This window comes from Prionailurus viverrinus, unplaced genomic scaffold (genome assembly GCF_022837055.1).
Source record: "Prionailurus viverrinus isolate Anna unplaced genomic scaffold, UM_Priviv_1.0 scaffold_35, whole genome shotgun sequence".
Taxonomy (NCBI): Eukaryota; Metazoa; Chordata; class Mammalia; order Carnivora; family Felidae; genus Prionailurus; species Prionailurus viverrinus.
In genome coordinates this window covers 7,646,702-7,670,620 of record NW_025927605.1, presented here as the reverse complement: position 1 = coordinate 7,670,620, position 23,919 = coordinate 7,646,702, and the positions used below count along the sequence as shown (strand labels likewise).

Below are 23,919 nucleotides of genomic sequence, written 5' to 3'. Positions count from 1 at the left end.
CGAATTTTGAAAACCAAGTAAGGGGGAAAAAAAAAGTATCCTGTTTCATTAATAATTTAAAAATATTGATTATATGGTGAAATAATGCTTTGGTTATATTGGGCTAAAGTTCATTTCACCCGGTGCTTTTCACTCTTGTAATGTGGCTACTAGAAAATTTTTAAAAATCCCGTATGTCCCAATATTTCTATTGGACAGGGCTGTTTTAGAGCACATTTCATTCATTCATTTATCCAACACATTTTTATTGGGTGCCAGCTATATGCCAGGCGAGGTGCTGAAGATTAGAAGGTGAGCAAAACCAGACCCTGTCTCTGGATTCCTGGCATTTACAATAATCAAAAAATCACTCAGATGGTGCCCGATCGCAAAGAGTTCTGAAGAAAAGGAATGGAAGACGATGTCCTCTGGACGTGGAATCAAGAAACCTGATTTGTGTCCAGAGTACGTGAGAGCTTCCCCGGGGAAGCGCTGGACTGCGAAGTAACTTAGGAAAGGAGAAAGGGTTCCAGACAGAAAGGACAGCATGTGCAAAGGCCCTGTGGCTAAAGGGAACATTGAAGCTTGAAGAATTGTAAAAAGGCTGGTTTGGGAGAACACAGAAGGCAGTGAATCTGGGGGAGTCGGCAGAGGCCTCACACAGCCCTCTGAGGGCGACATTAAAGATGGGAAGCTGATGAAGCGTTTTTACCCTTGCGGCCTGGGGGGGGATTAGAGAAGGAGGGATGGAGGTTAGGTGGAGGGCAGAGAGGGTTTCTCCACAATTGCTGAGGGAGAGGGTGCAAATGTCTGGTATGATGTCTGTAAGGCTCCCTGCTCCTATACCCGGGGAGCCTAGGCCAGCTTCCTCCCCACTCCCCAATCCTATGTGCTCTGGGCCTTGGCTGAGCTGCGTCCCTCTGCCAGGAATACTCTCCGCCCCCAGCTTGTTGACTCCACGCAAGGTCGCTTCAATGTCCCTTTTCTGGCAAGTCTTCCCTAACCCCTGGTAGGGGTGGGTCTGGGCTGGGGCGCCCCCACTCACGGCTCTGCACATCACGCAAGGCCTCTCTGCCTTCTCCCTTGTTCCCGTGGGCAGCATCTGGCTCTCCCCCCACCAAATTAGAGGCATTTCCCACCCTCCCCCCCCCCCCCCCGCCCCGCCGCCGTCAGAATGGGGCTCTGTTAGGACAGGAATTGTGCCTCCCTCATCAGATTAGAGGCACCCAAAGTCTTGGATTGTGTTCTCTCCAGCAGACGAGAAGAGGCTCCCTTGAGACAGAGACGGTCTCCCCCATCACCCTGGGGGTTATCCAAGCACCGGGACCAATCCTCTTACCTACTCAGAGCCACCCCTTTCCACATGCCCTCCCCACGGCCCTCACAGGCTGGGGGTGGGAATGGAAGACGGCCTCCCCCCACCTCCACCCCTCTACTCGGCTGCCCCAGCCAGGATCTCGAGACCAGGAAGGCTTGTTTGCTGTCCTTTCTGGGAACAGCAAGCCTCCCGTGGCCCTCCCCAGCAACCACAAGCCAGCCCCGCCGGAAGACCTGGCCAAGTGACCAGCAGAGGCCAAGCAGCTCTGACCTGCTCCCGGGCCAGCCTCGGCAAGGAGCGCAGGCCCTGCAGCTCCTGGGCCAGGCACAGCTCGGAGCCAGGCTGCCAGGAGCCGAGGTTAGGACCTGCCCCGGAGAGCCGCCAAGGGAGGGGTCTGCCTAACTGCAGGCCAAACAGCCCCGGCTCCTGCCAGGCCATCTGGAGCCAGACCCTGTGTATGTGCATGTGTGTGGGTGTGAGTGTGTGTCTCCCAGGCCACGTGGGTGGCTGGGAGCTGCGGGGTGGTGACCTCGCCCGCTCCCCCCCCCCCGCAAGCCTCTGGCTCCCTTGTGGTCACTTTCACTTCTGACATCTGGTCAAGTTCACAGCGGTCGAGCTTCCTGCGTGGCTGTTTTCACTTTTCCTCTCCCAAATCTGGGGGCAAAGGGCCCCCACTCCTTCCCTGTCCCACTTAAATTTACTCCGTGGCTACCCATGTGAATTTGCCTGATTTCTGCGAAAAGTCCCCGTTTCGGGGGAGGGGGTGGCGGGAACCATAGGACAGGAGCTCACGCGATGAGAAAGGATACCCAGGTCCCCGCCGCACATGCAGCCCCCACTGGCTCAGATCACGTGCGTTTCCAGAAAAATCTCTTGGCGCGGTTTTTCTTTCTTTGCTATTTAATGCTCATCATTTATGTTTTATGTGTAGGTTTAGGAAGGCCCAAGAAATGATTACACAGGATGCAAGGGGGACAGGACAGGGAGTCTGGAGCTCACAGCCCCCAGCTGGTGGCGGAGGTTGGCGGGGGGGGGGGGAGGGGGGGGCGCGGAGAAGGGCGAAAGGGTTTCATCTCAGCCCAAAGGGAGGCAAGGCAGGAGGGGCCCCAGAACCAAACACATGCTAAAACATACTTGCGGTACCCCAACCCCCTCCCCAGCTGCTGGGGAGGAAAATAAATACACTCAGATTCTGTCCCGCTCTCCAGGTGCACAGGTGAGGGGCCAGCAGGTGAGTTTCCTCCTCCCATCAGGTTGAGGTCGGAGAAATGCCATCTACTTACAATGCCCCCAGTCCCTTACACGGAGTCGGGAGAACCCTGGGCGGCACAGGGGTGCCTGTCAGCGCACAGCCTGCCTGGGGCTCGGGGATGGGTGGTGGGGGCTCGTTCATGCTAAATAGAGGGGGCGCCACACTTATTCCAACATCAAGCAAAACGGAACAGGCCAGGAGGGACCTCAAGAGACCTCGTGGCCCCTTTCTGGCACCAAGCTAGGGAACAGTCCTTTGCGGGGTCCTTTGAACTCGGGAGAGGCCCTGTGCGGGGCCGCAGGCGGCCTCTGTTCCTTCTTGCTGCATTCCCACCCGGGTCCACTCTTCTCCACTGCAACCTTCGGAGCCCAGCCAAACCCACACTTGCAGGAAAGGGGAGGATGGGGGTGCATTCCTCCGCGTGCAGGCCCTCGGAAGGCAGACGCCAGCTCCAGCTCGGGCCTCAGCTGTCTTTGGCCCGCCAGACCAGGGGCGAGGGAACAGAGCAAGCTGACTCCCAATTCCCCCCTCCCCGTGCTTCTCTGGCAGCTGCCCTGGGCAGGAGCCGGCCCCGGCCCAAGGGAAAGAACTTGTGGAGAAAAGCGGGATTTCTCATCCTCTCTGTGTCTCTGTATCTGTTTGTTGCAGGTGGGGGGGTCCTTAGTCCCTGGCCCCCGGGGCCGGCTCTAGAAGACACTGCCTCCGTTGGCTTTGGTCTGTGCCCGCATGGAGGGCACCCGGCAGGCTGGGCCGCACCACGGGTGCCACACGGACGTGCCTGAGCGGGGGATCAGCAAAGGGAAGCACAAACCCCAAAGCACGCTCGGTCAAATCCATCACTGATCGAGACGGATCAACGGGCCAGGCCTTGGGCACAGCATCCCATCTCCACGGGGGTTGGACGGGCCTGGAGATGGTGGAGGGCAGGCTGCATTTGGCTTTGAGACATTTCCCAGAGGGTCGCCTGCCCCCGGCTCTCAGGCTCACGTAAACCTGAGGGCCACACCCCCTAATTCAGAGAGGGGGGGGGCAGCCCACATTTGGCCTCTCCATTGCTGGGGCGCTTTGGACAAGCCACTCCCTCTCTGGGCCCGACTGTCCTGTATAAAAAACAAGGGGTGGGGGCGGACCAGATTTCAAAACCCCCCTTCCAGCTCTAACAAGCCTCTGACCATCTTCGTCTTGGGCCAGAGAGGGGAGTGAGGGGGCTGAGGGAGGATGTAGGCCACAATGATGGTCCCTCATTCCCCAAGTTCACAGTGTAGAGCCCATGGCTCTGGTTCCTCAGTCTCTCCCTTTGAGTCTCTGGGGCTTTGTCATCACCCCCAACACCGTCCTTGGTGTCAGCCCCCCAGGCCCGACACCTGCTGAGGTCGAGGTCGGGGGCGGCGGGGCAGCGGGGGGGGGGGGGGACTGGCCCACCTATAGAAGTGCCAGGAGAAGAAGGGAGCAGAAGGTTTGAGAGGTGACGAGCAGGGGCAGGGCGGGAGAGGCGGCAGGGGCACTTCTGGCACTGGAGAGAGTGAGCAGAAGCGAGGGGGGCCCCACGGGAGCAAGGACAGGGCTGTGGCGGAGGGGTCCGGGCTCCGAGGCCCTGCCCAGAGGAGCTCAGCTCTGACGCTGGCCCGTAGGGGTTGGCTGGAGCATCAGTCGTCGGAATGTGGGGGCAGGGCGGGGGGGCTCCGGGTCGGCTCACACCGGGGACGTGGCCGTGGACTCGCTGCACAGGCTCTCGACGATGTCGGCCCGCTGGATGCGGCGCAGGGCGGCCAGGAGGGCGTCGAGCGTCGCGCTGTCCTGGGCGGCCCAGCTGGCGAGCAGGGCCCGGGCTGGGCAGGCCTCGCGGGTGAAGGAGTCTATGTGCTCAGGCTGGTAACCCAGCTCGCCCGCCAGGTGCCTCCACGTGTCCCCCGCAGAGCCGTTGAGCAGTTTCTCTACCTCCTCCCGCTTGGCTGATGGCAGGCTGCTGTAGAGACCTCCGTCCCCCTTGAGGGCTGCCAAGAACCCGGGGTGGGGGTGGGGGTAGGGGGGGAGTCAGGGGCTACCCTCCAGACCCCCTTTTCCCCAGTGGGCATGGGGGACCTGGAGTAAGACCCAAGAAGGGCTGAGGCATTTCTCCTCCCAATGTAGGGAAGCCCCAAGGGCCTAGAGGCAGAGGAGTCCAAGATGAGGTCCTGGATGGAGGGGGGTGGGGCAGGGCTGCGGAGGGGCCCAGGGGTGCGGACTCACCTCCCCTGTCGCCCCACAGCTTCGGCACCAACCCCACCGTGTAACCCCGTCCCTGCCCCTCGACGATGAGCCGGGACAGGGCTTAGCCCCAGACTCAACTGCAGCAAATATCTTGGAGCTGGGCTCTGGGCCACTAATTAGGGTCCATAATTAACTACGTGTTCCCCAGAAGTCTGGAGCAGGAGGCTAATTGCAGCCACTTTGGGGAGTAATTAGCCCTAGGAGGGACAATTAGCTTGATGAGTCTGGATGCTCCAGTCTGTCAAAGCTCCCATCTCCCACATCTCTCCACTGGAAAGACCTCTCTTACCCGCGTGTCCTGTCCTCCGCAGAGGCCCTGCTCCCTGGGAACCAGCCCCTCGGGCGGTCCTTCCTGCGGTCTAACCTTCCTCCCGGCCTCACCCCGCCCAGCCTCACCGCTCACCCTGGCCGGCGGCCGTCTGCGTGTGGGACTGCTGGTCATGCAGGCTCTGGCTGTCCACAGAGATGCCACTGTCACTGTGGAGCTTTTCTCCCTCGGGCGGGGGCGTCTGGTTCACGGGCCGGCTGTTGGCGCCTTGCTTGTCCTGTTTGCAGCTGTTCCACCTGGAGCCAGAGGACGGGCCCAGTGTCAGCGGGTGAGGGGCCACACTGGCCGGGCGGCTAAGGGATCTGTGCTCTGATGCGTGGGGCCGGGGCCACGGTAGGTACCCAGCTACAACCCCCCCACCATGGTACCTAAGGTTCTCCTTTCTCTCCATGTTCACCCCCCCCCACCTCCCTGCCCCCACCGGCCTCGCACTGAAAGCGCCAACGTCCAACGCACGTTCATGGAGGGGCACCTGGGCGGCTCAGTCGGTCGAGCGTCCGACTTCAGCTCAGGTCATGGGCTCGCAGTTCATGGCTTCGAGCCCTGCCTCAGGCTCTGGGCTGGCAGCTCGGAGCCTGGAGCCTGCTTCGGATTCTGTGTCTCCCTCTCTCTCTGCCCCTCCCCCACTTGCGCTCTGTCTGTCTCTCTCTCTCTCTCTCTCAAAAATAAATAAACGTTAAAAAAAATTTAAAGAACGTTCATGGAATGGATGGTGGATCAATAGAAGACTGTTCCACTAAATTATGATCCACGCATACGCCGAATGAGTGGTTACCAGCAATCAGATAATCCCTATGTCCCGCGAAAAGCTCTCCCAAGGGAGATTAAGTGAAAACGTAAGTTGTGGTGCATGTATAGTGTGATCCCGCTGATCCCTAAAAAAAACAAAAAAAAAAACCCCAAAAAACCCTCTGCGTGTTTACACATAACTATAAAAAGTTTCCCATACGTGTGTTTACAAAGGCACACAAAACGGTTGGAAAGGATCCATTCCAAACAGATTCCAATGAGGAGAGAGGTGGGACTTGAGGAGATAAAAGAAAGCTTTTACTTTTTTCCTTTACAAGACCTTGGCCTTGTATTGCATTTACCCAAACAAGCATGTATTCCTTGGATGATTTTTTTTTTTTCCACGAATGGAAAATGCACTTAAACCTTTCAAGCACTTTCCAGAAGTGCTTGCACATCCTGAATTTCTGGGTGTGGGTGCCACAACTTCCCAGGTGTGCCACGGGAAGGAAGAGACACAGGCACACACAGGTGACTGTGGGTAAATGGGGTTTGAGGGATGAGGCACAGGTGGCTGGTGAAGAAAACTCTGTGTGCAGCGGGGGCCTGGGGAGTCAGGGAGGGGAGCGGCATGGGAGGGGGGGTGGGGCCGGTGGCAGAACAGGTCAGAGACCGTCCCCTGCCTGCGTCCTGCTGACCTGCCACACCCTGGCATGGGGCAGCTGCTGGTGACGATGACCATGGTTTGGGGTTGAGTTTAAAAAGGGGATGGGGGCGCCTGGGTGGCTCAGTCGGTTGAGCGTCCGACTTCAGCTCAGGTCACGATCTCACAGTCCGTGAGTTCGAGCCCCGCGTCGGGCTCTGGGCTGATGGCTCGGAGCCTGGAGCCTGTTTCCGATTCTGTGTCTCCCTCTCTCTGACCCTCCCCCCTTCATGCTCTGTCTCGCTCTGTCTCAAAAATAAATAAAACATTAAAAAAAAATACAATAAAATAAAAAAAAAATAAAAAGGGGATGAAGGGGCGCCTGGGTAGCTTAGTCGGTTGAGCGTCCGACTTCAGCTCAGGTCATGATCTCGCAGCTCGTGAGTTCGAGCCCCACGTCGGGCTCTGTGCTGACAGCTCAGAGCCTGGAGCCTGTTTCAGATTCGTCTCCCTCTCTCTCTGTCCCAACCCATTCGCATTCTGTCTGTCTCTCTCAAAAATAAATAGACATTAAAAAAAATTTTTTTAAAAATTAAAAAAAAAAAGGGGATGAATTTTGAGGTCAAGGTCACAGTTAAGCCCTACTTGAGAGCAAAGACCCGGCTCTTTTCCCCCATCCCCTCTCTCACCTCTTGAAGGCAATGTAGGCCACCAGGCCCACAACCACAGCGGCCAGGATGGAACAATAGACAGGGATGAGGTTGTCGGCGGTGCCTCGGGTCACTACGGGCTGAGAGCTGCCCATCACTGTGGTCACCACATCTGCCACCGTGCTGGCTATGAGGTCTTGCTCTGGAGGTACCTCTGGCTCCTCCGTGCTGGGGACGGTGCTGTCCGAGCCCTCCGAAGGTGTAGACCGAGTAATCCAACGGCCAGGGATCTCTGGGAGAAGGAACTACAGGAGTGAGGGCCCGTCCCCCCACCCACACCCCTCCCCTCCACTTCTTCCCCAGCCCTGGCCGGGCTCCAAGTGCTAGGGTGCCCAGCTGCACACAGGGGTGAGAGCTGACATCGTGCGTATGAGTCATGACGGTGGAGAAGACAGACCGGGGTCCCCTTCAGCTCTGTCACTGACTTACTATGGGACTCTGCACACACCGCTCAGGACCTCAATTCCCCCATCTCTAGAAGGGGGATATTAAGAGAGATAATCTCTAGGCGCCCGTCCATCTGAGCTGTAGCCGCGGTCCTAGGAATCTATTTTGCCTGCCCTGGGTACCCAAAAGCCTGGCAGGGAGGTAAACACACAAAGAAGAGAGAGTGAGCGCCAGGAAGCTTCTAGCGGGAAGCCCGCTGGGGAAATGTTGGAACGTCTCCGGTCCCAGTTGGTCCCAGTGCCCCAGTCATCCCGGTCCTTGGGAAGGATGAAGATACCCAGGCCTGGATAGAGAGATACCTCCCTGCAAACCACCTCCCCAGGAGCTGGCACTCAGCCTCCCTCCCGGTCTCTGATGTCCTAGCTTTCAGCTTGGGCAGGGGAGGGGGTGCCCAGCTGGTTTGTTCCCCTCCGGCCAGTCCTTAAACCGCCCAGTGGCTAGCCTCCGTTTCCTGCCCTGTGCGGCCCCCAAACCAAACCTTCTGATCTCGCCACCCAGAGAAGATGGTGTTGGGTAGCCCACCCCTTCCCTGGGCAGAAGCAGACTGTTGGTGGAGAAAAAACCTACAAAGAAGATACTGCCCGCTGCCGGGGGGCGGGGGGCGCCTTGCCCCCCACCTGGCCCGAACATGCCAGCAGGGCACTGCCAGCCTCCCTGACAGGGGACTTGGCACCTCCGGGCACTAGTGGGTGGGATTTTCCATTCTGCCACCCAGCCAGGGCCAGGACCGGGGGCTGTGGGCTCCAGACCGCCCGGGGGGTACCTGTCTGGGCAGAGTTGCCTACCCTATCCGTCCTCGCTTCCTACGCCTGGGGCACGGAGGGAAACCAGACAGAACATGCCAGCGGGGTGAAGGAGAGGCACTTCGCTCCCTGGCTCTGCCCCCCCCCCCAGCCCCCAGTTTGCCCACCCAAGTCGGAGCTGAGGCTGCCCACTGGTCCCTTGGGCCTCCTTGGCTCAAGATGTGGACGGTTCAAAGGCCCCCATTTTCAGCACCTTCTGAGGGGTAAGGCCCCCAGATGTGAATCTGGAATCCATCTGGCTGGCATTAGGGAGGGGGTTGCCATCTGTTGCCCCATCGTCCCCCTCCCCTAGCTCGGTCCGGGGAGGGGGGAGGGCGGGAAGTGGAAGAGACACGGCCCTGTCCTTCGGCAGCCCCAGACAGGGTGTTGGGACTGGGGAGGGTCTTCTCTTGCCCTTCGAGGAGACTGGGCAAACTGGCGGGGCAGCCTGAGCCCTGAGGCTGAGATACAACTTGGCTAGGACCCACCCCACTCCAGAGGCTGAAGGTTTTGGCGGGGGGTGTGTGTGGGGGGTGGGGGGTGTTGGTGAATCAGGCCATCACAGAGATTCGAGAAATCTCAAATGGGACCGGTTGATAGTGGCATGAAGGGGACAGACCGGGCTAAGACGGGGCTGTCCAGGGCACTTTCTCCTCATCTCTCTGATCCCCTCTAGCGGGGGTGGGGGGAGGACAGCAGGATGAAATCCAGATGTGGCCATGTCCACCAGCATTCCAACCCGCTAAGCCCCTGGCAAGCCCTGACAGCCATTTCCGGAATGGGAGCTGTCAGACTTGGGGGTGGAAAGAGGGAGCAGGTTACTCCTAAATCCAAATTTCACTGGAACAAGGGGGTGAAGGGGGGGGTGTCCTTCTGCCCCAAGGCTGAGTGAGTCACCATGTTGACACCTGAAATGTATATGCAAGAAAGTACAATGCACTGGGGGGGAGGGGGGGGTGACCAAACCACAATCCGATTCCATTTCCTGAAATGTTCCTTCTGTTCCAAGCTGACACTTAACCCTTCAGAAACTCAGAGAAGGGAAGAGGGGCAGGGATAAACACAGCCCTCAGGGGCACCCTCTTCCTTCAGGCTGGCTGGGAAAGTAGGGTGGTATCTGGGAGGAATGCGTGAACGCCTGGGAAGGGAGAGCCTACCCCTCCCACAGCCACCACCTCTCTTTGCTGTCACCGCACCCCTGACTAAGTCCCCCCACCGGCTGGTCCAGACTTGCCCCTGAATCGTGCTGCCTGCCTGCCTGCTGCCCGCTGCTGGAACCCCCTCCCTGCTCTGCCCTGTGCCTGACGCCACTTGCCTGTCTCCTGGCCGAGGGCAATCGCCACCGGAATCGCTCTGTTCTGTGCCCCACTCCTCCCCCCCCCAACACCCCCTCCCAACCCCAGTGCGTGAAGCTTCACACACATACCTGACCTCAGCCCATGTTTAACCACCCTCCCCACCGTGTGCTCCCCGAGCCAGGGAGGACAGGATGTGGAAGGCAGGCGTGCTCCCCACGAGCAGGGGAATCTATCCCCCCCCCCAATGACTGGGGGCTGACTGAAGGCAGGGGCTGTGCTGCCTCCCCCAGAATGGGGGGGGGCTTCCTGGGAACTAAATCCTGGGACCCTATCTGTCCCATCGGAATGGGGCAAAGGCTGTCTCTCCCCCGTGAGACCTGGGGTTCCCCAAAGGAGGCTGTTCAGGGGAGAGCAGCCAAAGGCAAGTAGCTAACGAGGTACCCAGCCACAGGGCAATGGACGGAAAGGAAAGGCACTGACAACCTCTCCCAGGAGATGGATGTCACCAACCAGAAACCAAAATGGGTCTGTCCTGGCTGCCACAGCGCTTCCTCCTCCCATCCCGGGAACTGTCTCATCTCCACGGGGCGCCATGCCTGACTAAGGTGGGTGCACCCAGTTCCCAGCCACCCTGGAGACCCACAGCCCTCCAGGAGCGCTCTGTCTTGTCCCTGGGCTCCTGAGCCCCAGAGCTGCTTCCTCTGCCCCCACCACCTCCTTAGTGTCCCCTGAGTCCAATGTCCTCCTCGGCTAACGGTAACAATGACTGTTGACCCCTCCCCCAGACACCGCAAGTTAAAGCGGGCCAGCCACCTTCCCTAACCCACAGCATCCCTGGAAGCTGTATGACCAATGAGGAAACTGAGGTCCAGAGACAAGGGTGACCTCCCTACCGTCACTCCAAGAGCGACAGCGAAGATTCCATCCCCCAAGGCTATAAACCACTCTGGACTGAGACCAGGCCTCAGAGCCAAAGGGCCCCAACTCCTGAGGGTCCTCAAGCCCCTCGTCCAGGCCAGAGAGGCTGCTCAAGGACCAAACATGTCCCGCACTGGGCTCTGACCCACAGGCCACCTTTGAGTTGCTTGTCTGTTGCCCATCCGGTCCCACAGATGAATAAGCCGCGGGAACTGAGTTCCAGGGTAGTAGCTGCGGCCTGGGGGCCAGACGAGGGCTTTCTAAGCACTCAGCCCAAGGAAGGAAATAGTGGGAGGGGGTCCTTTGGGCCTGGGGGTTTCAGGGAGGGTGGCGGCGGGCTCAAGGTCACCGAGCAGGCCCGGCCCGTCTCGACCCCCAGGGGGCGCCCTTGCCCGCGGCGCGCTCACCCTCGCACTCGGCGTCGGCCCAGCGCGTGCACTCGCGCAGCTGGCGCTCGGTGTCCTCGCACACCGTGCAGGGCAGGCACGGGTCCACGTGGTTGGCCTCGTCCGAGTACGTGCCGTCGGGACACTCCTCGCACACGGTGTTCTGCCGGTCCTGGCACGAGAACACCAGGCCGGAGCCCGCCTCGCACACGCGGCACGCCTCGCAGCGGCCCGTCGTCTCGTCCTGGTAGTAGCCGTAGGCGCAGCGACACACGGCGTCGTCGGCCTCCACGCACGGCGCCGACATGCTCTGCAGGCCCACGCACTCGGTGCACGGCTTGCACGGCTCCGTGGCGCTCACCACGTCCGAGAAGGTCACGCCTGAGGGCAGATGGAAGGGCAGGGTGGGGGCGGGTTGGGGGTGGGCACGGAAGTTCGGCACCTGCCCTCCGGGCATCCGGGACGTGGGGGCTGGAGGCGCTCCCTCCCTCCCGTATCCTCCCGCAGGGGCCCCTCCCTGAGCCCCACCCTCCTCCTCGGGGGTCCCAGGCCTCCTGGGAAGGGCCCCTCCCCACCCCCCCAGCCCAGTGCCCCAGGGCCGGAAGCACGGACCCCCGAGGCTAGGCGGGGTAACCGCCTGGAGCCGGTAAATTTCTTGTTAAATTCTCTTAGAGAGTTCCCGGCCCAGTACCCTTGTTCCCAGCATGATTAAGGAATAATCTGAGCGTGGTTCCCATCCAGCCCTCCCCGCGGGCCAGAGCTGGACTGCGAACCCAACCCAGGCACGGGCGGGCCTTCGCTTAGGGAGCCTCCCGCCCCCGCTGCCCTTCCATTTCTCTGCGCGCAGGTGGGGGCCCAGGAGTGGCCTGACTAGGGTGAGACCGCAGAATGTCCACCCGTGGCGCTACCCCACGCTGCTTAAGGGCTGGGCTCTTGAGGGTGGGGATGGTCTCCCTGACAAGGCAACAATAGGAAGGATTGACGCTAGACAGCAAGAAGGACTTGCCCGTAGAGTCCTCTCGCAATGGGTGCGAGCTCTGATCTAATAAGGGGAGGGACGCCAGGGGATGCCAGGGTCCTCTCCTCCGTGTGCAAGGGGCGGGGAAAGGCACAGATCCTTCACCCCTGCTCGCCCAGGTGCAGAACTCTGTGCCAGTCCGAATCCAAGAGGATTCATCCTGGCTTCAAGGGCAGAAAGAGCAGAATTTAGGAACCGCGAACCAGAGAAGGAGGGGGTGTTCAGAATGTGGAGGCGGAAGTAGACTAGGGTTTCCCCACTGGGGGGGGGGGGGGGGGGGAATCGAGGCCTGCAATTCTGAGCTTAACCTTGTCTAAAGGAATCCAGAGTCCAGATGGAGCACAGGGTCACGATCTTTGGCAGAAGCAAAGAAAGAAAAGCGGAGCCGAATGAAAGGGAGAGAAACTGAGGGGGGAAGACAACACAGAAGACAAGACAAGCCTGAAAGGAGACCAGTGTCAAGTCTGTTCTGGCAGAGGAACTCCTGTGTTTCCCTTCCCCGGGATCAGGCAGACCTGGACCCAAAACGTGCGTCTGTCACTTATTAGCTGTGTGACTCCGGGTGTTTTACTTAACCTCTCTGAGCTTTTTTCTTTCTCTGTCAAATGGAGAATAATATCTCCGCTCACAGGGTTGTGGTGAGGAATACATGAAATTCTACCATAAAGCACTAGCCACACAGCAGGGACCCTACAAAGGTTGGGCCCCCGGGGGTGGGCAGTGGTAAGCCCCGTGAACTTCAGTAGCAAGGATATAGTCAGCAGAAGGGACTTCCAAACATACACAGTCAAGCAGGATGTCCAGTTTATGCAAACAGGAGGATCCTGTCTGGTTGGCATGTGGCAGGGGGCGTGGGTTTCAATCACACTGGAGGGGGGAGGGGAAGGGGGGCCCTGCCCATGGGAAAATACAGAAACCGAGTAGTAGAAAACTCCTGGGAGGGGGTTTTAAGGGGTGGGGAAAATGTGGCCTTTTTTGGCAGAGAATGAAGGCGGGAGCTTAATGGGTTTCCTTGTGGAAACGTTTTGAGGACAGAGGGAAAGTCCGCTGGGGTCTCCATCCCATAAAGTGAGCTTATAAAGGCGGCCTGTTAACACAGCTGGAGCGGTGGGGGAGGGGGGGAGGGGAACAGAGGAAGCAGACGTGAGGGAGGGACTCCTCCTGCCACCACCTCCTGGCTGGGCTCTGCTCCTGTCTCCCCTTCCCTGCAGATGCCAGAGCCTCCCTCTCTCCCAGGCTCCTCTCCCCTACCTCCTGCTCTGACAGAAGGGGGTAGGGTCCCATCCTGGGAGACTTAGGGTCCAGGGAGGAGAGGCACTAGGCAGGGGTCTAGGAAACGAGAGAGGCAAACTCGGGAGGTTCCAGGTAACCAATGGTTGGCCAGCCCCCACCCCCACCCTGGGATGGAAACCCCGTTAGGCCAGGGCCAGTGGCCAGAAGGCAAGGTGGCAAAAGGCATTACAGCGTGTGTAGCCTCTCCACCTGAGGTCCAGGCATCTCTCTGCTGCAGGATAGAATTACAGCATCCACAGGCACAGAGAGAGGAAAACTGTATTTGGGGACACCAAGGAGTTGGTGTTGCCGATCGGCTGTGTGCGTGCGTGCGCGCGTGTGCGTGTGTGTGTGTGCACCTGCGTGTGTGTGTGTGTGTGTGTGTGTGTGTGTGTGTGCGCACCTGCATGGTGGTGGTGGAGAGGCATCCAGAGGTCAGACTAGGCGGGTGGGTTCAGGGTTCCCGGTTCCTGTACTCTTGTTTCCATCATGATTAAAGAATAACCTGAGGGCACCTCGGTGGCTCAGTTGGTTAAGCCAACTCTGGATTTCGGCTCAGGTCATGGTCTCACAGTTCGTGAGATCGAGCCCCGTTGTTGGACTCCGCGCTGACAGTGCAGAGCCTGTTGGGACTCTCTCTCCCTCTCTCTGCCTTCCTCTGCTCGCTCGCTCGCTCTCTCTCTCAAAATAAATACACTTTTTTTTAAAAGCCTAATCTAGGATGGTTCCCACCGGCCCTCCAGGCGGGCAGTGAGTGCCAGGTAGAAGGCAGGATGTGAATCTAGGCAGAGAGGAAAGGTTTCTGGGCAGGGAGAGAGCACTGAGCCCATGGCCTGAAGGCAGCCACTGAGGCCGGGGGCATCCCGCAGGGACAGAGACTCCTGGGTCAAAGGCACCCAGAATTCAGACCCCAGACCTGCCATCCTTCTGCATCCCCTATGCAGCAGCCCTGGAAAATGGGGTTCTCCCCTCTCCCCAAGGAAGTCCCAGGTAGGACAGGCCACAGCAGCCCTCTCCCCTCTGACACCAGCCCACAGCGAGGAGGACATCCTGACATTGATTCAGCCCCCATTCCCGCCCCCTCTGGAAAGCTCTGCTTCCTTGGTCAGAGCTGGAGAACAGTTGGCCTGGGGGGGGGGGGGGGGGGGGGGAAGGGTAGCCACACCTTCCCAGGATCCCCCAAGGTCAGTTTCCAGGGCAGCCAGGATGTGATCCTCCCCCACTCCCCCCCAAACCCGGTGAGGGTAAGTGGCAGCCATTGATTTTGCAGTGCGGATGATATTTTTAGCTGGTCTTAGCATCAGCTACTCCTCCCACCTGGCCACATTCTTCTACCAGGCCTCTCTGCCTGGGGGCTGGGAAGGGGCACCCCCTGGGGATCCCTCATCAGGTCCTCCACATACTTCCCCTCATCCCTTCTCCGCTCCCCCCCTGGCTTCCTCTATGGGGTCAGACCCATGCCGGTGTCCACACGGAGGTGGGCCGGAGACCCTGCCTGGAGGCAGAACGCGCATAAGGCTTCTAGCGGGCATGTTCCTCCGTTCCTCCCGGCCGATGTGCCCTTCCACCCCTCCCCCCACCCCCACCCTGTACTCACTGTCCAGGCAGGGCTCACACACGGTCTGGTTGGCTCCGCAAGGCTGGGCTACACCCTCTCCCAGGTTGCAGGCTTTACAGCACTCGCCGCTGTGGGTGAACAGGCCCGTGGGACATGCCTCCTTGGCACCTCCAAGGGACACCTGGGTGGGGGGAGATCAGAAGGTCAGACTGGCAAGAGAAGGGAGAGAGGGGGTCTTCCGGGGGATCCAACACCCCCCTCCTAGAGCCTTCTATTGGAACCACCTGGGCTGGGGATGAGCTCACCACGGAGGCATCAGGCACATCAAAGCTGACGGGGAAGCAAGGCGGTGGGGGGACAGTGCGCCCCTGCCGGCTGCTGGGGGTGTGAGGTCAGAGCCCTGGAGGCTGACTTTGTGCAGAGTTCATCTTGGGGTTAGGGCAGCTTCTGGAATCCCAAGGATGCGCCACCTGGGGAAGGCGGCCTGAGACCCAGCAGCGGGCCTTTGGGCAGGTACAGGTTGCAGCTGGCACAGGGCTCCCAGCCAACGGGGCAACTGGAAGCTAAAATCTAGCCCACATGCCACTTGCTAAAGCTGTGCACCTGCACCCCATCTACCCAGAGGGGAGCCCTTTTCTAACAAAGGCTAGCAGGGCCCTGCTCCAGGGCCTTAATTCTACCTTTCCACATCCTGAATATTAGATGGGAGGTGTCTGTACCCAAGAACAGAAGGCAGAGGGGGTAGGGTCTTGGGTTCGAATCCTGACTCTGCACTGGAGTTCTGACCATCTCTGTCTTCCCTCTCTGAGTCTGCCTCTCCTCGTGCATGGCAACAGAGACCGCTCAGGGCCAGAGCAGAGAACGGGCCAATTAGCAAGAGTCTGGAGCCAAGAAGGGAGAAAGGGACGCCTGTTATCAATGATGAAAACGGGGCTGCTCTCACCATCCGGCCACCCTACTCCACCAGGGTTTGATTTCCAGCCACCAGCCCTCCCCTCTCCCTGCCCCCCATGCAGCCAGTGGGAACGGTGCTGGAACCGGGGGAAAGGGGAGTCAGATTCCTGCCACGGAGGCATCTTTGCTCTTTGCTCATGGATGGAACGATTTAGCACCAGATTCCCTGGGGTGGGGGGAGGGGGGAGTGCTGGCCGCTTGCTTTATGTTTCTATTCCTTACCAAAAAAAAAAAAAAAAAAAAAATTCTTCATGTCTAATAAAACCCCAAAGCCTGTTTCCCTGGCTTCAGACCATGCAGCCCTCCTTTGATGCCAAGAGGAAGTATGGGCTCTGGGGTCATGGGACCAGAGGGGAGTGTTAAAGGTCATTTTGGATATCCCTCTGCTTCCACACTGGCCAGATCAGAGCCAAGAATACTCCCTTTCCCTCCAGCCCTTTAAAATATTCTGAGGTCTAGGGGTGCCTGGGTGGCTCGGGCGGCTGAGCGGCCAACTCTTGATTTCCGCTCAGGTCATGATCTCCCGGTGCGTGAGTTCGAGTCCTTCATCGGGCTCGGTGCTGACAGTGCCTGAATTCTCTGTCTCCCCTTCTCTCGGCCCCACCCCACTCGCACTCTCTCAAACATAAATAAATAAAATACTCTGAGGTCTCCCTAGGGTTTGGTGGATGGAGGGGGATGGACAGGTGGGATCAGCCTAGGAGGGGGCTCGTGGTCCTCAAGTGACCAGCACGGAGGGTGCAGGCAGCACAGGAGGGGGGCCTTGGGTATTGCCACCATCCCCTCCCAGGTGGTGGGAACACCGACCTGGGAACATCTCTGCAGACCGGAAGCCATGAGGGGTGGGAGTGGGTGGTGTCCCAGATGCAGGCTCTCCCCCAGGAGGAGAGTGAGATTCCAGAAAGGTCTGTTTGGATTTCTTTTCATCCTCGAGGGCTCCGCTTAAATGTCACTTCTTCAAGGAAGTGGTCCTGTGGCCCCCACCCCTCTCAGATCAGGTGGAGGTGCCCTGTTACAGTTCTCCCTGGTCACTGCTCTTGTCCTCAGAGTCCCCTACTGGAGCGTCAGCTACCCGGGGGCAGCGCTGTGGTTGCCCCTGCACCTGGTACATAGTAGGGACTCAAAACATTTATGTTTATGGAATTTAAGAACATGAAAATACAATATGAACTAGAGGATTTGCCGCTCTAATGCTTTTCGTTGTAAAGCATCATGGTTGCGCCCTTCTGACTCCAGAACGTGCCTGCCCAGTTTCCCCAGGACTCAGGGACTCAGTGCTGAACCCCAGTGATTATTCTGGGCTGTTGTGCAGTGAAGCCCTTGTGTCTTTACCCCAAACTATCACACTCTTGTGTCTGAGTTCTTCTGTCAGCCCTTTTTTTTTTTTTTAAAGTGTTTCTGCCTCCCTCCTTCCTGTCAAGATATCAGTTGTCAATTTCGCTGCTACCAGAGTGTGACCTGAGCAGCCCCTCCCCCACCGCCCTAACTTATGAGACCTAATTGAATCTGTAGAAAGCATGTAACTAGCCTGGGTCGGGAGGGATAAAACGTGAGTGTAGGTAGGATCTGAACCAGGAGGGGGCCATTCTCCGGGGAAAAGGGGCAAGCTACACTGCCTTCCTCCTCAGAGGTGTCCATTGCTCTGAATCCTGGCTCATCACTTAGAGCTGGGTGACCTGGGCCAGGCTGAAGTGTCTCTGGGCCTCAGTTTCTTCATCTTTAGGTGATGGTGACAATACCTGTCTCATAACATTGCTGTAGGCATTAAGCGAAGAAGGTGTTTATACACTTCAAGATCCCTCTTCCCCACCCCCCCCAAGGTCTTTCCTGCTGCTTTTGTGGCTTTTGGCTGGGTTCCAGTTGGTTGAGGTCAGCAGAGAGCTGGGCCCGCTGAGGGGGTCTGTCGATGGCAGTTGGGCATCCCGTACAAGCCCCCTCTTCCTCGAGGCCTGCCCTCCCTGCGATCCTCTCTCTTCTCCCAAGTCTTGCATTTGGACACCAGGCCACATAATTAGTACCCAGGCGTTTCCTGTGCTTGTTTTATGTGTCCTATTTCAAAACACCCCAGATCTGCTACTTAACAGTATGCTACTCTGGGAACAAGCCGCAGTCTCTCTGAGCCCTCCATTTTCCCACCTAAAAGTCTGGCTTCGTAATATTTACGGCTCAGGGTCGCCATGAAAATTACAGGAAATAATTTATGCGAGTCCGTCCGGTGTGTAGTAGGCGTTCAATAGATGTTGGGCGTCAGAGAAGTGTCTTGTCTGAGGCTGAGCTGCTGAGCCCAAGTGGGAGGGGAGAGCTGTAGTCAGCCCCAGAGAGAGGAAACTATCTAAGAGGAGGGGGCGGGATCGGCACGAAGATAGGCTTACCCACCAGGAAGAGTCTGAAGAGGGCACAGGGACCAAAGGAGGATGGGAGTTGTTCTCCTTACAGATAACTGATTAATTAACAACTATTCGCTAGTTAACAACTATTTACTGAGCGCTGAACTAAGAGTTTCCAATGCGACATGGTCACTGACCCCTGGGGGAAGTCACAGTCCCTCGAGGGAGAGAAAATACCACTCCAAACAGTGACATCAGAAGCCAAGATGCTGGAGGGGAAAGACTTGAGGGACTGCCTTCATCTCCTCTCTGACAGATGGGGAAACTGAGGCTCACAGAGGCCGTTCTGCCAAGCGGCTTGACTCATGGCCTGTGTCACACCTTTGCTCGGTCCACAGTGGGGCAATATCGGGAAGCAAGGAGGGATGACCAGGATTCAGGCTTCTTGCTCCAAAATGATCAATTTACCAAAATGATAGCCACATCGGCCTGAAATGTACATCGGCCTGAAATGTACATCTATTACACTCATTCACTTCCAACTTAATGGAGTGATTTCATCCCATTTTTTGAGAATGTTTTGCAATCTTGTCACCATCTCAAGGCTTTCAAAAAACTAAAGTGGACCCATCCTCAGATGAACGGGCTTTTTAAAACGTTGTTTTTTTTTAATTGGACAAACTAGAAAACACACTAAATAGGTGAAAGAATTTGAAACTGTATGACTGCTTCAGTGGGATGAGCCCTAACCATTCACAACAGTCTCCGCAAAGGGGTCCTTAGGTGAATGGAGCCATTAACCACCGCCAGGGGGCTGGAGAGTTTTCAAATACGTGGAGGGTCTTTTGAGGTCGATGCAAACCCAGGAGAGACACTGCCACATGCGCGCCACTCCTTTAGAGAGAGGTTGAATTTAGGGTAGGAGACAAGAGCTAATTACTGAGGATGATGCTGCATGGAGGCTATGGGAGGGGGCGGGGGGGGGGAGACCATGGGTGGGGGGCAGGGGCTCAGTTCCAAATTTGTGGCGCCAAGGACATAGGACATAGATCTAACATTGAGGGCTAGTGATGGTCAAGGACCTCGTGTCCCTCCGTGATCTAGAAGGCTGGCGGGGGCGGGGGGCGGGGGCGGGGAGTGGTGATGGCACACGGAGGACAGAATAAACTGGAAGCCAAGCATCCCGGGTTCCAACAGGGGCGCCACCCCTTCCGAACTGGGGGAGCCTGGTTTCATGCCTGAAAGTCTGGGAGGTTCAACTCCCTCAACGGGATGAGGTGAATAACTACATTTACTCTGCGGGGATTTTATAAGGATTAAATGACACAGTAGAAATTACCCAGGGCAGTGCGTGGCACACAGTAGGCACTCGCCCGATTTTATTATTCCCACCTCCCCACCCCACCCCCCACCCCCCACCCCCAGGGCGGAATCTAGGCGTGTGAATGGACCCCGGCGGGTACAGGGGAGCGGGGACCCCTTCCATCCCCGAGCCGCCTCCCCCGCCGCCCTGTCCTCTCATTTGCTGCGCTCGTTGCATCCCTATTAGGCGCATTAGCCAGCCCGGCGGCTCCGGTTACAGACGTCTGAATGACAAAGTGCCTCCATTACCGGCGCGGCCGGCCAGCCGAGCCGCCGGGACGCGCTCTGGTTTCAGCACTCTCTCGCCGCGGCCCAGGAAGAACCTCGGACCGCCGCGGCGCGCAGAGCGAGCGCATAGACAGCAGCCCCGCGGCGAGGCGGAGGCCAGAGCCGCAGGCGCTTGGGGGCCGCGTTCTGCGCGGGGTCCACCTTCCCGAGCTCCCAGGCGCTCCGCGCCCAGCTCCCCACCTTCCTCGCCCCTTCTCTACTGGGGTGGTGGGGGGGGGAGGACTCTCTCCAGCCTTGGTCTGGAGCCCACGCCCTCGCCCCTCCGAGCTCTGCACTCCTGGCCACCCCAGTCCCACCCCCCGAGTCAAGATGCCTCTCTAACCCGCCGCGTTAGTCAGCAACCATGCCCAGATCTCCGGCGAAGCCACAGGTGCTGACATCTCCAAGGGGCTGAGCTTCGGGGATGGGGCCAGTGCCCGGAGAGGGTCTCTGCCCACCCTGGCCCCCACATTCCACCGCCCGCCCACTCTGGGCATGGCCTCAAGCCCGCCCCCGCGGAGAAACGAGCTGGGACGCCGCGCTGCCTCCTTCCGAGGTATGGGGAGTACCGAGCTGGGAATCAGGTGAGGGACGGCCTAGCAAGCACTGGGGAGTTAACTTGCTTGTGAGATCTTGGCCAAGTCGTTTACACTCCCAGAGCCTCTCAGTCTCCCTTCCTGTAAGATGGGGGTTGGGGATGCAATGCTCAGATGAGAGATGAAAATGGCAGGGAGAGTGATGACACCTCTTCGGTGCCGTTCAGGGGCCCGCACAGGTCACATCTCCTGAGTATCTTGGGACTACCGGACGGACTTAGATGCTCAAGAGGACCCGCAGTCCTAGGCGGAGGCAGGATCCGAGGCACCTGAGCGCCTCCGTCTGGTTCGGTGCCCAGCGTCTTCCACCGAAAGCTGGGCGGGGCGCGGGCGGTATCCAGACCCGCTTGGGCGCTGGAGCCCAGCGAACCGCGGGCGCGGCGCTCGGGTTGCTTAACTTGACGGGGTCGGAATGCGGGCGCGGCGCGCAGCCCTAGGCGCGCCCGAAGCTACGGGTGGCACAGCCGTCGCATCTCAGCGCCCCCTGCCGGCCAGCGCGACCCGGGGCTGCGCGCCGCCGGGACCTTCCCCGCTTTGCGAGTCCCAGCGCTCTGCGCCCTGAGACTTGGCTGTGGCCAGACCGGGTCGCGCGGTGTCTGCTCCATCCCTGTCGGTCCTAGGCGCTGCTTCAAACCGCGAACATTAGCGCGTCGGAGGAGCCCGCGGGTCGCGGGGGAACCAGGGAACGGGTTCGCCCCGGCCAAGTGGGCGCTCCCTTCCCAGCCTCGGATCCCCAGCCTCATTTCCCAGACTGGGCGAGGCCGCGAGAAAGAGCACGCGACAGGCGCGGGAAACGTCCGTCCCTCCGCTGTCTGCTGGTCCCACTGTCCCTCGGCGAGAAGGCGGGGCCCCGACCACTTCAGGGTCCGCTCTCCCTTCTCCGTCCTCTTTCAATTTGCTTGCATCTATCTCTCTCGCCGTCGTCCTTTTTCTGCCCTCTCTAACCCACTTCTCTCTCTGCAACCGACCCCCTCTCCCCGAAGCTCTCCCTCCCACGCCCCTCCCCCCCATTGTCTGCCTGGCCCTCATTGTCCGATGCCCGGTCCCCTCTGCCTCCAGTCCCTCCAACCTCCTCCCCCATTGTTCTACCTCCTCGTCTCCGGTTCCCCGCCCCAGCCCCGCTTGTCCCTCATATCTCCAATCCCCGTCCCATTCCTCTTCTTTCCGTCCCACGACCCTCCAGAGATCAAGATGCTCAGGGGGAAAGTCGCCTCGAGATCCCAGCATCCAAGCGTCCTCTTCAGAAGAACCCAGGCATCCGAGAGAACCCCTCTCGGCTCTGCCGTACACACCCTCCGCGGTACCCGAGGACCCGCATCCCCGCGCCCCTGTCTCGCGCATCTCTATCCCCGGTCTCAGGGTCGCCTCTGCGCTCTGAGAACCCTAGACGCTCCTCCGTGGATCCTGGCATCGGAACTCCCCGCCCGCCATCCACCCCCAGCATCTGGGACCCCCTCGCTCTGTTCTGTTTTCCCTTGGCGGAACCTGAGCCCATTGGGGTTCCCGTCCGGGGAGAGGGCGCGGGCTCCCCTCCGGCTAGCACTCACCCCCAGGAGCAGCGGCAACAGCAGCAGCAGCGGGCGCGGCCCGTCCATGGCGCAGCCCGCGGCACCTGCCCCCATCGCCCGCCTCCCGCGGCAGCGCTCGGCTTCCAGTTGAGTCCGCTCCGCGGACGGATAGGGCTGCGCGGCGCTGCGCTCCAGCGCCCGCCCCCCAGAGCTGGCCGCGGCTCCGCTCGCTCTGGCTGCGGGCGGGAGGGGCCGGGAGAAGCCAGTGCGGCGGCCCCGCCTCCTCCCCGCCCAGCCCGCCCACCCCCGGAACCGCGCCCGCCCGCCCCGCCGCCTCCGGGAGGGGAGAGGAGGGGAAGGGAGGGCTTGCGGGGAGCTGCGCGCCCGCGCGCCCCGCGGCCGCTTTTCCGCGCCCGGGCCCTCAGAACCTCTCCCGACTCCGCCCCGGTACCCAGTGCCCGGTCCGCGCTACAGCGTGTCGCTCCCGGATGCTGTGGGCTCAGGGACCGGGGCGTCCCCACCGCGGCTCCCATTCCTCTGGGCTGCAGACCCCGCCGGGTTCACTCTCTAACCCGTCTTCCTCTGCCTCCAGCTTCGGCTTCTTTCCCCGGGGCTCTGCTCCCTTCCCAGCCGTTCTCAGCAGGAAGGCCCGCCCGGCCCCTCACCGCCTGGTCCACACCCGATCCCTACCTCTGCCCCTTCCCGGGGCAAAGGCGTAGGGGAAGGGGAGGGGAGGGGTAGCAAGGTGGTCTGAGCCCAACAGCGTGCAGCAGGGGCATTCAAGGTGGAGTCCATCCTGATGTTTCTGAATTCACAAAAGATGGGTTGGGGGGGGTATCAGGTGTGCACACAAGATCACAGGAATACACACACCCTCAAGCTCACGTATACACGTGCTTACGCACGTGTCCATACCACCCTCCGGCACTCGTGTAAACCTGTGCATTCTACACACGCATGTGCACCTACACACTCGTGCGCGGTGCACACTCATTGCGCTTGTGGTCATAACGTGCAAACACACATACTCACCTGCACACTCACACTTCCGTGCAAGTCACCCCACCAGCCCTCGCAGGTGCAGTCTTCCAGCCGGGTGCTCACACATTCATGAACACACATGCACACCCATACGCAAGCACACGTGTATCCTCACTAGACTGTGAGTGTGTCCATTAGCTTATGAGCTGCCTGCCGGCGGGGACTTCGGTTTCTTATCTGAATGCCTGGTTCAGGAAGGGTTTACGAGGAAAGGGGGTTGGATACGCTCACACCTACATACCACGGACTATGTAAGCAACCCCAGGACCACACTCACCGTGCCCTACAAACCATAGCAGGTCCCAATCGCAGCCTCCACCCCCCCCCCCAGCAACCCAGGGAGGGTGCCACCAGTCTTTTGAGGGGAAGCACCCCACCTCAATTCCTACTCCTTGCTTGTCCCCACACATTCCTGATTCCCAGACAAGGAGGCCACCGAACAGAGAGCCTGTAAGGAGCAAATCTACAAAGCCCATCCCCACACCCTGATCTTGGCCATGTGTCCACCTCAGTTTTGACTCAGGAAAAAAAAAAATAGTACTGCCCTCCCACATGACAGGAAGAGGGGGGAAGATCAAGTACACTTGGGAAGAGAGTATCTAAGCAGTTGGTAGGTGACTCCCTAGATCAGCTGAAGCTAATTTCTTCATCGGGGGGCTGAGGGGGGGCATCTGCCCTGGGAGCATCTTTCCCGTGTATCCAACAAAGTCCAGGGGACAGCCTCAGAAAGAACAGGTGGGCATCCCTAGGTCCTTGAGCATGAGTGTGGATAAGCCACCACCTCCATGGCTGGGCAGGAGAGGCCAGGCGGTTAGCCCATCTCCAGAGATCCCTGAGGAATCCCTCCTCCCCAACAGGGACCACCTCCAAACTGTCTCCTCCTCTGACAGCTTTTCACAGCCCTGCCTCTCCTTTCCAAGTTCACGGAAGGCAGGAAGGGGCCTGGATGCAGGAAGGGGCATCGAGCTGCTTACTA

The 23,919-nt window shown here is 59.3% G+C and overlaps 1 protein-coding gene across 1 annotated transcript; it reads right to left on the bottom strand.

Annotated features, from left to right (window-relative positions):
- Nucleotides 1–2,179: 2,179 nt before the first annotated feature.
- On the bottom strand, nucleotides 2,180–22,119 carry NGFR (nerve growth factor receptor). The gene is made up of 6 exons (XM_047846072.1): nucleotides 21,942–22,119; nucleotides 14,928–15,069; nucleotides 11,062–11,421; nucleotides 7,189–7,441; nucleotides 5,203–5,363; nucleotides 2,180–4,543 (listed from the first exon to the last, which is right to left on the bottom strand). Exons 1-6 carry the CDS (start codon nucleotides 22,014–22,016, stop codon nucleotides 4,242–4,244), a joined length of 1,293 nt encoding a protein of 430 aa, XP_047702028.1. The 5' UTR covers nucleotides 22,017–22,119; the 3' UTR covers nucleotides 2,180–4,241.
- Nucleotides 22,120–23,919: the final 1,800 nt, after the last annotated feature.

Coding starts and splice junctions, on each gene's coding strand:
- NGFR (XM_047846072.1), bottom strand. CDS start 22,016: ATGGGGGCAGGTGCCGCGGGCTGCGCCATGGACGGGCCGCGCCCGCTG. Junction 7,442..11,061: donor GGCCGACGCCGAGTGCGAGG/GTGAGCGCGCCG, acceptor TCCTTCTCCCAG/AGATCCCTGGCCGTTGGATT. Junction 4,544..5,202: donor GCAGACGGCCGCCGGCCAGG/GTGAGCGGTGAG, acceptor GGTTCTTGGCAG/CCCTCAAGGGGGACGGAGGT.